Source organism: Polypterus senegalus, chromosome 5 (genome assembly GCF_016835505.1).
Source record: "Polypterus senegalus isolate Bchr_013 chromosome 5, ASM1683550v1, whole genome shotgun sequence".
NCBI classification, from domain to species: Eukaryota; Metazoa; Chordata; class Cladistia; order Polypteriformes; family Polypteridae; genus Polypterus; species Polypterus senegalus.
The window spans coordinates 141,182,575-141,196,267 of NC_053158.1; the positions used below are offsets into that span (position 1 = coordinate 141,182,575).

A 13,693-nucleotide genomic window follows, 5' to 3' on the forward strand; every position below is an offset into this window, starting at 1 on the left:
TGACTGGTAGATCTATTCAGTCTGGATGGCTGGTGTAAGACACACAGTTCAAATAAATAGACAGGAGCATACCCATGTAATGATTTAAAAACTAGCAATAAAATTTCAAAGTCAATTCTGAAACTACCAGGCAGCCCATGTAAAGAAGCTAATAGTGGAGAAACAGAATCAAACTTTCTTGCCTCAGCCAAATAATGGGCAGCAGCATTCTGAACCAACCACATCCACACATCAGGGATTTGATGATCCCAGAATAGATAGATAGATAGATAGATAGATACTTTATTAATCCCAAGGGGAAATTCACATAATCCAGCAGCAGTATACTGATACAAAGAAACAATATTAAATTAAATAGTAATAAAAATGAAAATAAATAAATAAATAAAAATAAAATTAATGTTAGCATTTACTCCCCCGGGTGGAATTGAAGAGTCGCATAGTGTGGGGGAGGAACGATCTCCTCAGTCTGTCAGTGGAGCAGGACAGTGACAAAAGTCTGTCACTGAAGCTACTCTTCTGCCTGGAGATGACACTGTTCAGTGGATGCAGTGGATTATTCATGATTAACAGGAGTTTGCTTAATGCCCGTCGCTCTGCCACAGATGTTAAACTGTCCAACTTTACTCCTACAATACAGCCTGCCTTCTTAACAAGTTTGTTCAGGCATAAGGCGTCTTTCATCTTTATGCTGCCACCCCAGCACACCACTGCGTAGAAGAGGGCGCTCGCCACAACCGTCTGGTAGAACATCTCAAGCATCTTACTGCAGATGTTGAAGGATGCCAACCTTCTCAGAAAGTATTGTCTGCTCTGACCTTTCTTACACAGAGCATCAGTATTGGCAGTCCAGTCCAATTTGTCATCCAGCTGCACTTACAGATATTTATAGGTCTGCATCCTCTGCACTCAGTCACCTCTGATGATCACAGGGTCCATGAGGGGCGTGGGCCTCCTAAAATCCACCACCAGCTCCTTGGTCTTGCTGGTGTTAAGATGTAAGTGGTTTGAGTCGCACCATTTAACAAAGTCTTTGATTAACTTTCTGTACTCCTCCTCCTGCCCACTCCTGATGCAGCCCACAATAGCAGTGTCATCAGCGAACTTTTGCACGTGGCAGTACTCCGAGTCATATTGGAAGTCTGATGTATATACTGTAGATTGAACAGGACTGGAGAAAGTACAGTCCCCTGCGGCACTCCTGTGTTGCTGACCACAATGTCAGACCTGCAGTTCCCAAGACGCACATATTGAGGTCTGTCTGTAAGATAGTCCACAATCCATGCCACCAGGTGTGAGTCTACTCCCATCTCAGTCAGCTTGTCTCTAAGGAGCAGAGGTTGGATGGTGTTGAAGGCGCTAGAGAAGTCCAAAAACATAATTCTTACTGCACCACTGCCTCTGTCCAGGTGGGAGAGGGATCGGTGTAGCATATAGATGATGGCATCCTCCGCTCCCACCTTCTCCTGGTATGCGAACTGCAGAGGGTTGAGGGCGTGGCGGACCTGTGGCCTCAGGTGGTGAAGCAGCAGCCGCTCCATGGTCTTCATCAGATGTGACGTCAGAGCAACAGGCCGGAAGTCATTCAGCTCACTAGGACGTGATACCTTTGGGACAGGGGTGATACAAGATGTTTTCCAAAGCCTTGTTACTCTCCCCTGTTTCAGGCTCAGGTTGAAGATGTGCTGTAGAGGACTCCCCAGTTCCAACACACATGCTTTCAGCAATTACAGTCATCAACCCAATAAAAGCATGAGTAGCTTTCTCAAGATCCCTAAGAGTTAAAGGTTAGCTCAAAGACGAAGCTGGAAAAAGCAACTCTTTACTACAGAGTTGATATCTTTCTTAAAAGAGAGATTATTGTTTAAAATGGCACCAAGATTACAGACTTGAGTTTTGCAAAATTCAGCAAAACAAGCCAAAAGATTCAAAACCAATTTGAGCTTTGGCAGGGAGACCAACTATCAGCACTTCCATTTTATTTTGATTGAGATGAAGAAAATTATCAGCCATCCAGGATCTTAGTTCAAAAAGACAATTGTGTAGCCATTTAATTGCAGAGTTACACACAGGAATATAAACCTGTGTATCATCAGCATAAAAATGGAAAAAAATATTAAATTTCCTGAAAATAACTCTTTTAGTATGAAGATAAACAGAAAATAAAATAAGACCCAAAATGGATCCCTGAGGAACACCACACTTAACAGGAGCAGTAGATGAGAAACAGGAATTGAAGGACACTGAAAAGTGTCTACCTGTAAGATATGATCTGAACCAGTTAAGAGAAGCCCCTTTAAGCCCCACCAGATGTTCAAGCTACAACAGCATGGTCAATAGTATCAAAAGCTGCAGAAAGTTCAAGGAGAAGAGGGACTGCAGCCCCACCAGAGTCAGTAAAACAAGAGATGTCATTAAATACTTTCAGGACTCATGTCACCAAATAAGAATTAATTACATTCAGATATTTGATGAAGCAATATTGGTTGAGTTTTTTTAGTGTTTTGCAGTTGCCTTTCAGAAAGACGTACATTTGCAATCGGCTGTATTGTATTTTTTTTTTTACTGTTTTATACTAAGACAGTTGCTAGAAAATATTAAGTTCAATTGCAGTTATAATTATAAAATGAAACTAAGATGCCTTTTACATTACTGGCTTACATAAACAGCAAGAAAGACAAAGTATTTTATCTGTGGGTCTTCATTTCCATTATATTGTATCTTACCTTTTTGCCTGTATTGCTTGGATTATAAAGGTATTGCAGAAACATGCAATTTATAATTATGCTTTGATTATTAACTACTAATTTCAAAGCAATGTAATTAATTGTTGAGTATTTTGTAAAGAATATGAATATATAATAAACAGCGTTAAAGGAATACTTCACATAAAAATAATTTTTTAGATGTTTCTTAAGCCTTTTGTTTTCACTGGTGTCTGAGAAATAAATTTCATCTGATGTTTTCTTAGACATATACAAAACAAGAGTCTTGTTATGTTCAGATCTATTAGTGACCAACACTGGACAATGGGAAACAATGTGAAGCATTTCTATGGAAAAAATAAAAAAAATCTCATGTAATAAACATAAGCCATGACCATTATCCTTTCATAAATTGAAAATGGGCAAAGTTCATGTATTTTATGCTAAAATATTATTAATACAAAAAACTCAGCGACCAGCGAATGAGGAAGAGAGGCAGATCTGAAAGAAAGCCACTCCAACTTTCATGGCTTTCGAAGAACTCTTTCTGTTTGCCAGATCTGCATTTTTTCCCCCTCAACAACATATTAAACCTTTTCTCAACCACTTGCTCATCTTACCAAGGCAGACAAAGCCTCCTACTATTCAATATCATTGAGAACCGTTGTTTTGAACTGTAAACCATGTGTGCTTATACAGGTACTATTTAGTATTATGGTAGCTTAAGATATGTCTTTAGCAGAGGCAGTACTTAAACCTTCTCCATTTAAAATTGGTGTTTCATAGTCTGTACATAGTCCCTTGTTCCCCAAATACAAAACAATTTAGGGTTTGTTCAAACTTAAGTATTCCACAATTTTCTCTGACTGACTGATTGTCTTCCACTACTTTTTGTACACTTTAGGCTGCTTTTAGGTTGTAATGACAGTTTCCTTTACAGGTTTTGTGTCTTGTTTTCTTGTTGAAGAATTTAGTTTACAATAGCAGCTGAGAACCACCGTATCAATTCATTTTATAATTTTAAACACTTTTATTATGTCACTTTTTTAATCTTTATTTTGTTGAACTGAAAAGGTTCAACTTCTTCATCCTGCCCTATTAGTTCATACCTTTCAGTCCCAGAATCAGCTTAGTCTATCTTCTCTGGACTTTCTCTAGCACTGCTATGTCTTTTTGCAATACGGAGACCAAATACTGAATAGTGGCCTGTGGTTTTTCTGGCCATGAGTTGTGCAACTAATAGTAAAATGTAGTAATCATCTACAAAGAGTAAGGAACAAATTGGCTTTCCTGATCAGTTGGTATCTGATCAGAACATAAGATAGAACAGTGTACAGTAATGACAGTAATTGGGTATTCTAATTAGATATTGGTCATTTGTAGTTGAAACTTGCCTTGTTAAAAAGCAGTATCATTCAGGCCTGCACTGAAATGTTATATACCATAAGGCATATTCTCTTTCCTGTATTGTTGTTACTGTTAAAGATCAATCACTAATTACAGCGGACATAAGCTACATTGTATTAAGGGACTGTGCCTCACACTTTGACAACTGATGTTATGCATAATAATTGATGCTGGCATTTAAAAAATTGTATTTTCATAATATACAATTTTAATAGTGATTATAGCTAGTAAATTGTTTCATTACGTCGATGGTTGCACTGACCAGAAAGCAGGAGACAGAGCTATGCTAAGATTTACAATGGGTGCGACAAGGATGGACAGGATTAGAAATGAGTACATTAGAGGGTCAGCTCAAATTGGACGATTGGGAGACAAAGTCAGAGAGGCAAGATTGCGTTGGTTTGGACATGAGCAGAGAAGAGAAGCTGAGTATATTGGGAGAAGGATGGTAAGGATAGAGCTGCCATGCAAGAGGAAAAGAGGAAGGCCTAAGAGAAGGTTTATGGATCTGGTGAGAGAGGACATGCAGTTGATCGGTGTAACAAAGCAAGATGCAGAGGACAGAAAGATATGGAAGAAGATGATCCGCTTTGGCGACCCCTAACGGGAGCAGCTGAAAGAAGAAGATTATAGATACTGCAAGAATAATTTTTAATAAAAAAGAGTATGTGATTATTTGAGAAAATTTTCATTATACCAGTACCTGTATTAACATGTTTGTCATTGTGTAATATAATTAGATTGATTGTTTGTATACACATTAAAGCAGAACAATGATTAACATAAATGTTTTCTCTGTGAAGGTTTTGCGCTTTCCCAGTGAATTTTATTAATTTTTCCCTGGGTACTCCAGATTTCTTTCACATACTAAAGAAATGCATGTTAGGTTAAATGGTAACTATAATTTTGGCCTTTATGAGTATTTGTTCTGCAGATTATTATTATGTTTGGTTTTGTTAATCTAATTTATGAATACTGTGACTATGAAACTGTGTGTAGAAGAAGTGAAGTATACTGTTTTTGTAATCAAATCAAAACTATTGTAAACACAAATAAGCATAAAAATCAAAAGTCATACACCAACCCCCAATATTAAAAAGTTTCTTCTCACACCCCTTTTATATCACTTTACGTCATTATGATTATCTGCAACAATATGCATTTCAGCTCTATCATGCTTTAATAGTGTCCTCAATAGTTCTTCAGACCCAAGCAATGGACAGAGCCTTCTTACTAGTATATTTAAACAACAATGATTTGTGCTGCCAGGATGGAGAATATTGATTACTACTTTGGGGCAAAGATGCTTTAGAAGCCTTGATGAATTATACTTTACTAGCCGAAGCCCGCCGTAGCATATGGTGGTGTAAGAATAGGAATGGAAAATGGTGAGAAAGGAATTCAGTATAACAAAGGCTTAGGAAACCACCGTCGCAGTATAACGAATATAGCAAGGAGCGAAACCAATGCCAATGGTCGAGAGTACCTTCCTGTAGCAGACTACGGAAAACATAGACATATATAGATAGATGCCGCATTCACTGTGTTGCCCAGTCGACACAATAAGTCAGCGCGTCCGCCCTATTGCGAGTGGTAAAAGTGCCATTTAGACTAATGCAGGTAGACGTGGAAACCGGGTTTTCTGATGAAAAAACAATAACGTTTTAAACAGTATTGTTTACATACAACAGATTTTGGCGAATAGTTTACATGCAATTATTTATATCCATTTATATACTAAACTAGCAAAATACCCGCGCTTTGCAGCGGAGAAGTAGTGTGTTGAAGAAGTTATGAAAAAGAAAAGGAAACATTTTAAAAATAACGTAACATGATTGTCAATGTAATTGTTTTGTGACTGTTATAAGTGTTGCTGTCATCAAGGATTTGATTATCATTATTTCTTTCAATCAGGTTCGTATTTGGAGGATGTGTTGTGTTCAAGTTATATTCCGTGTTTGTCAACCGTTGTAAAGATAACAGGTTTCATTCATCGAAGTGTTCACTACCCAAATCGGTACTCGTGAATCTAAGATGTTTAACAGGCATTCCCAGTATTAAGTTGTGGATCTGCCTGCGAATATTTAGTGTCAGCGTGTCTATGAACTTAATTTAAACTTAAGCTTTACACCTTGCTTTCCTATTGATATGTCTACTAAGGCTTGTTCAGCTTCAGAGGGTTGTTCCTTTCTTACTGCATCAATAAACAGCTCGTCTTCCTCTTTATCTGAGACATCCCACACTGCATGCACGGGTTTACCTTTCCCAGTCCTGCAAACTTTAGCGAAGTGGTTCAATTTACCACATTTTTTACACTGTCTTCCTTTAGCTGGACATTGATGTTTTCCACCGTGTGCTTTGTTTCCGCAGTAGCTGCACTTATGAATATGCTTGTATGCATCACCCGCTTCATATTCTTTTGCTGCCTTCTCAATTGTGTAATGCGTTTTTTGTTCAGCACTCTTTGGAGCTTTTGCTTGTTGTCTGCGTACTTCGTTCACAGTCAGTTCACGTGAGTCAGTTCTTGAAAATCTAATTAAAACTAATTAAACACACTATTATGACTTAGTTTTTTTTTTTTTTTGTTTTGACCATTTTTTTAATAATAAAACCATAGAAAATATTCAAGTGAATGAAGGTGGAGGTATTATAAAAAATACAGTAAAATAGTTTGAAATGTACTGTATGTAACATTTTGTATGTGATTCTGTTTTTTTTTTTTATTTAATAACAGATTCAAGTGTTTGGTTTATACACCAGGGAAGGCTTTCATGATAACTTTGACTGCCCTATTAAAGTAAGTGGACTTTTAAAACTTCTTCTACTGTATATATTTCTTTGGAGATATGACAGACAAAAGATGGGTAATCTTCTGGGATTTTATATATTAATAATTCAATTTACATTTGCTTTTATACATGTCAGACATTGGTTAATTATATGGAGGTCTGATATCCCTTTATATTGTTCAGTACAATGTCTGTCTGACTGAAGTTCACTGGAGAAGAATGTAGAACATTTCAGGCTATGTGGTTCTGTGTTTCTGTCTGTTTAAAACCCATCATTAGTGTTCACAATTTTATATATATACTGTATGAAATTAGCAGAGCTCATTTGTTATGCTAACTCACTAGGAACCTCCGGGAAAAGTGGGATGTTTTAGAAAAACTGGGCAGCAATGAACTCATTAAAAGATATTAATTTGACAGTGATGAAATAATATTCCTAACAAATCTTGAACATTATATGATTGATCCATTCACATGGAGAAGCTATGCACCGTCAGACAAAATGAACAGTGTTGGTTACTTCTAAAATGCACCTTTGCAACAGTGATGATTTGGGTAAGTCACAATAAATCCTTCCTTGAATTTTGCACTAAATCCTGATCAGCCTTGCAACACGTGAGGTAATATGAAGATTCACACATTTCCCTACCACTTGACAGCAGGCCCTAAAGAATAAACAGTGGAATTTTATTTTAAACAATGTAAAATAATTTAGCTCTACTACTATTAACCAAGTGTATAGAAGCTAGAGACAACAAGATTCTACCTCAAACTTTTTGGCAAACATTAATTACCGTCTTTCCAATGAAAAATAAGGACTTATTACAATGTGCATCATACAGACCAATTTTACTTTTGAATAATAATGTTAATATCCAGTTGTCCTACAGTCACTCAGGATATGGCATTTTAAGACAGAGAAGCTCTTATCTGTTGCACCTTTACAATGTAATCACCTTTGGCTACCCTCTTAAGCCTACACAACATTTAATGTTTGGAAAATTTCCGTGATTAAAACACTTAGAGATTTGTATATAGGTACTGATCAGTTAAACTTCAAATTTAACTTCCCATCAACACAGTCTTTCCACTACTTTCAAATCAGTAACTTTGCTAGTAGGAACCTGCCTATTTTCCTCCCCTACTACCCATTTCTATTGCAGAGGCAATACTGATCAGTTTTGAAGAGTCACACAGCATCTCCAAAATATTTTAAAACATTTTAAAGTCTCTTCCTTTCAAAGATCCTATGGTATGTTGGGGAAAGGATCTTTCGCTTAACATATCTGAAAAGGAAGGGAAGGTAGCCATGCATAGAATACACTCCAGCTCCATATGCGAACATTTTTCATCATCCAACTTAAAATCTGTTATCAAGCACATTTATGTCATTTAAAATTGACATAAAATACATTTAATATGTATCCAGAGCAAGATTCAACATGTGAACATTGCAGTTTAACTCCACTCTCATTGGGCCACATGTTTTGGGTGTGTACCAAATTAATATCATTCTGTTCAAATTTCTTTGAATGCCTATCAGACAGACTTGATGTCAGAATCACTCCTAGCCCATTAACAGCCATGTTTGTTGTACTCCCGGACTGGCTTAAAATGGAGAAGTACAAATTGATTGTAATTGCTTATACCACACTACTAGCACATAGATTTATCGTGCTCAGCTGGAAAAATTCCCGGCCACCTGTTGTAAGTGAGTGGGTATACTATTTGAAATTGAAAAATATTTAATTCTTGCTTATAGGATCTGTTCAAATCTTTTTTTTTTTTTTAAATATGGCAAGATTTAATCACAGATCTTAGATTAAGCATTTATATTGGGGTAAAGGACATCTTCCTTCTTTGTTATTTTTAAAGCTTTGCTCATATTGTAACCTCTCCTCTCTTTCTCCAGCGCAGGGGTTGAATTATGGTTTGTTAAGTTTGACATGACTGTATGAAATGTTGCTTTCTTCAAATAAAATTTGTAAAATTATATACAAAATACTTTCAGAAATGATATTACTTGTTAAATTGTTTTCATATATATGAAATGTACATTTCAGTAAGCTTGAATATAATTATATATATATATATATATATATATATATATATATATATATATATATTTTTTTTTTTTTTTAGGTGGTGGCTCTACACCCTCAGTTTGGAAGATCTAGCAGCAAGCAGTTTGTCACAGGACGAAATAAGGTAAAGAGATACGAAAATTCAAACATTGCTTCACCTTTGAGCACCATTTACTCTTCATATTTAAAGCTCTTTGCAAATGTCAATAATAATCGTCTTTGCAGAAAATACCAAATTGTGCTAATTTACTGTTTACTCTAATTTTGTTTTTTGTGGTCATTGAAAGTCCTTATGGTTTCTTGATAATTTAACAGCAAATTCTGTAATCTAATTAAATCTTCCTGTGAAAACTAGTTTGTTTCATAAAACAATAAGCCAGGAATTGCAGCCTATGTAACTATAACAGATAGAAAAATAATGATTAATGACTAATTGTGAAAAGTGTATGGTACATCATGTATTTGCATAGTTTGGGATTAGTTGATGTGTTGGCTTTCAAAAATGATCTATTGAAGAGCCTTTACTTTAGGGCCTTTGTGAACCTAATACCCATACCCAAGTCCATGAAATTAAATCACTAAAATACAGTAGGTGCTATTGTGTTACCCAGTACAATTATTCTTAAAAACAGATATGTCGTAGTAGTGGTAATGTGTGTGTCAGCGAGAGACACTGCAAAGCAAAATTATGCTGTTCTTTGTGCTCAATTCAGATACCTATATTTAGTAAAATTTTTTGAAAGAAAAATAAAATTGTGGGATGCAGTTGTTTTTTCAACCCCAATTATGTTGACTTCCCACAACACTGTCTTATCAGAAAGAGAGCAGATAAAAGAAGCAGACCATGTAAATAAGTTTTGGATTCTGATTAAAAATTAGATAAAGCAATAGCAATTTGATACTGTACAAAACAGGTATTATCCCCACCCTTTTTTAAAGCCTAATACACAGAGATGCCGTAAGTGTTCCTTAATACCTTGTTTGTTAAATTAATTTGGAATGAGTTGAAGTCTATGCTGTAATAACTTTATTGCTGATATATTTCTTAACACATTCTGTTTTGCTTTCCTAGCCAAACTTTTATCTGGTGTCCTGATTAAGGTGCCAGTCTTTTTTTTACCAGGTTAAATCGCACCCTAAATAATACTGCTTAAATGCTATGGTGCACATAAACCATTTTAATAGTTAAAAGCCATGGGATTCAGCATCCTTTACTATAAGCAAGAGATATTCAAGCTTTAAAACCGCAAGTGTCAAACAAAAGTTGAAGTCTAGCAGCTAGACAATTTTATGAAATTCCTCTGCTGCCTAAGTCAACTTGATGAAAGGAAGTATGAATTTGCTTCTGTGTTGTTGTTTTTTGTTTATAGTATTTGTACTGCTTGTGCTGTATGTACTGAAGTTCATCAGTAAATCCCATAGACTGCAAAACAATTGTTTCAACTTAATCAAGGTCTAAATCTCTTTATGTGTATCTACTGTTTTGTTATATTTATGAGATTGATCCATGAAAAATAAAGTGAGGATGCTGTCCCAGAAAGTAAATGTGGTTGTACTGTACCATGGATTCAGAGGAATTTCATTCATTCAGCTCTGAAAATTGCATCTGTATGCTTTGTATCATAAGTAATGGGAAAAAGATAACATAAAGAATCTAAAAAGATTAAGATTAGTATTTTCTCCAGTAGCATTTTTTTTATAATCCCTTACCATTGAAAATTACCTATAGAGAAGCAACATTTATATCTAAATGTCATACACTTGATATTAAGTGATTTAAATTATTAATGCTGAACTTTAAAGACAAAAAATAAATTTTTACCATTTAACATCCCACACATACTGAAGTTAGTTAATTTCTTTGTTTTGAGAATTTATTTCTTCCATCCTGACTTTCAAATTCTATATCCTGTTAGTGTACATGATAAGGGTCATTCAATTATAAACAAGAATTTAATTCAAAAAAATTTATTGAAGAAACAATGGCAATATAATGCATACTACTTGTATATATAATGTTTGTGATCTGCAGGATACTACTGTAGTTCCAGTGTTCCTGAAATTTCTTAAAATTTTAAGCTGATGATTTAGCTCTTAACAGCTACAATAACCTTGTCGTTGTCTTGTCCCATTGAAACTCCTTCAGTGGTCCAAACAAATGATATTTGAAAGGAGCCAAGTTAGTAAATCCTACCTCAGTTTTCATAGAGTTTATATTGTTTAAGTGGTGATGTGAAAACTAATGAAATAGTGATTTTTCTCTCTTTTAATTTGAAAAATTACTGGCTTCATTGTTTCAACCAGGAGAGTTTGATTTTGTGCATTGATGTTTTTTTAAACCAATGAGAAAGTTAACATAAATAGTACCCTTTCTATCCCAGAAAACACTACTGTTAATTTTTCTTTGTGGAAAAAGCTGTTTTTAATTATTCTTTTCTTGTTGTAGTAGTTAGTAGGAACAAAACACACCATTTAGTGTTTACTGCAAGTTTGAACACATCTTTATTCATCTGTGAATCCAGTTTCATAGCAGTTGATTTGTGCTTAAATTAAAACTTAATTCTACACTGTCTGTTGCAGTATTTTTTCCAGTATTTAAATGCTGTCACAAGAACCATTAGTGACAGCTAAGAATTTTCATCATTTTTTTTTTTTACCTCATGGAATCTTTTTGTTGTATTTTAAAAAAATCATTTTGAATGGCACATGACAGCCTATATACATAGGTTTTTTGAGTATGGCTAGAGAGTGTGTCCTTTAACAGGATGACTGCCTGTTCAGTTTTGATTAATGCATTAGAACCACACATTCTAGACTGTGTATTCCAATCACCACAACACACATGTTATGAGAAGGCACAGAAAATTAATAAATTAAAGAAAAGTTGTTAGTGCACAAAATTACCTCTCCTTAATCGTTGTCAGGAAAAATATACCATTAGTTGCATATTACCACCCTCTGCTGCTGAAAAGTGCAACTGCATAAAAAAAACTGCATAAAATGTTCAAAAGAGCATTCAATCTTTTACCAATAAATTCTGTATGGGGAAAGCAGAAAACAAAAATAAAAACACTGCATCTCTTAAATGTTAACATTCCTACAGTTTCTGGCAATGACTGCTATCCTATTAAGGACTGTATGGTTTGTCCCCCATTCTTCCTCATTTTTATTAAATCCATCATTAAATAATGACTGTAAAAAATTCAAATATAAATAGATAATTTCTAAAACAATGGACCACACTTTTTCTGGTTTAGTGATGCATACAATTGGAAATACAGTACAGTGATACCTTGAGATATGAGTTTAATTCGTTCAGTAACCGAGCTTGTAAGTCAAAGTGCTTGTACCTCAAATCAATTTTCCCCATTGAAATTAATTGAAATGAGATTAATTCATGCCAGCCTCCAAAAAACCAGACCCAATTTTTTGTTAAATGTTTTCAACATAAGAAAAATGTATTTACAGTGATCCCTCGCTATATCTCGTTTCGACTTTCGCAGCTTCACTCCATCGTGGATTTTAAATGTAAGCATATCTAAATATATATCACATATTTTTCGCTGGCTCGCGGATTTCTGCGGACAATGGGTCTTTTAATTTATGGTACATGCTTCCTCAGTTTGCTTGCCCAGTTGATTTCATACAAGGGATGCTATTGGCGGATGGCTGAGAAGCTACCCAATCAGAGTACGTATTAAACAAAACTCCTTAATGATATACAATATGCTTCCCATGCGGTGCTTCCCACACTTAAAAGCTCTAGCAGCACGTATTGATTTTTGATTGTTTGCTTTCTTTGTCTCTCTCACGCTCTCTGACATTCTCTGCTCCTGACGAGGGGGTGTGAGCAGAGGGGCTGTTCGCACAGAGGCTGTTTGCTTAGAATATACGGACGCTCCTGTAGAAAAATGCTGAAAGACTACCTTCACATTGATCCCTTCATTGCGGCCACTTTATCGCGGAGCTTCACATACATAAGAGCCCAACAGCCCTATTGATTTTTGATTGTTTACTTTTCTCTCTCTCTCTCTCTGACATTCTCTGCTCCTGACGGCACTCCTTTGAAGAGGAAGATATGTTTGCATTCTTTTAATTGTGAGACGGAACTGTCATCTCTGTCTTGTCATGGAGCACAGTTTAAACTTTTGACTAAAGGGTGTTATTTCCTATCTAGAGGGCTCTACTAATGTTAAAAAATGCATTTAGAAGGTCATAAACAGGTTTTCAATGCTCTAACTGCGAAAATATTAGATTTTTAAATAAAGAATCCTACTTCGTGGAAATTCATTTATCTGTCTGGAGCGTATTAACAGCCATAAACAACAGTTTACTGTATAACTGTGCAGAGAATATTTATAAACAGTGTCAGAGGGTTTCTAAGGGCTTAAAATATATAAAAATAACCATACAAACATATGGTTTCTGCTTCGCGGATTTTCACCTATCGCGAGGGGTTCTGGAACGCAACCCCCACGATCGAGGAGGGATTACTGTATAATGAACAACTATTGTATACAAGCAAAATAAAACCTAATACATAAAAGAAAATATAAAGAAATACAGATGTTGGCGAAGCCGATTAGCGTATTGTAATGTTTTTTTTCTTTCACTTCACTTTTGCTTAATTTAATTTTCTTCTTCACTAGTTTTTTTTTTTTTTGCCACGCTTTCACTTTCATTCACAGGGCGTTTCAATAGAAACCTG

The 13,693-nt window shown here is 35.4% G+C and overlaps 1 protein-coding gene across 1 annotated transcript in view; it reads left to right on the forward strand.

Moving 5' to 3' along the window:
• Positions 1-13,693, forward strand: part of vps41 (VPS41 subunit of HOPS complex) — a 145,355-nt gene that overhangs the window by 60,956 nt on the left and 70,706 nt on the right. Inside the window, exons 6-7 of the mRNA XM_039753407.1 lie at positions 6,847-6,909; positions 9,044-9,109. Of these exons, the coding sequence (XP_039609341.1) occupies positions 6,847-6,909; positions 9,044-9,109 (129 nt within the window). The remainder of the gene's footprint in view (positions 1-6,846; positions 6,910-9,043; positions 9,110-13,693) is intronic.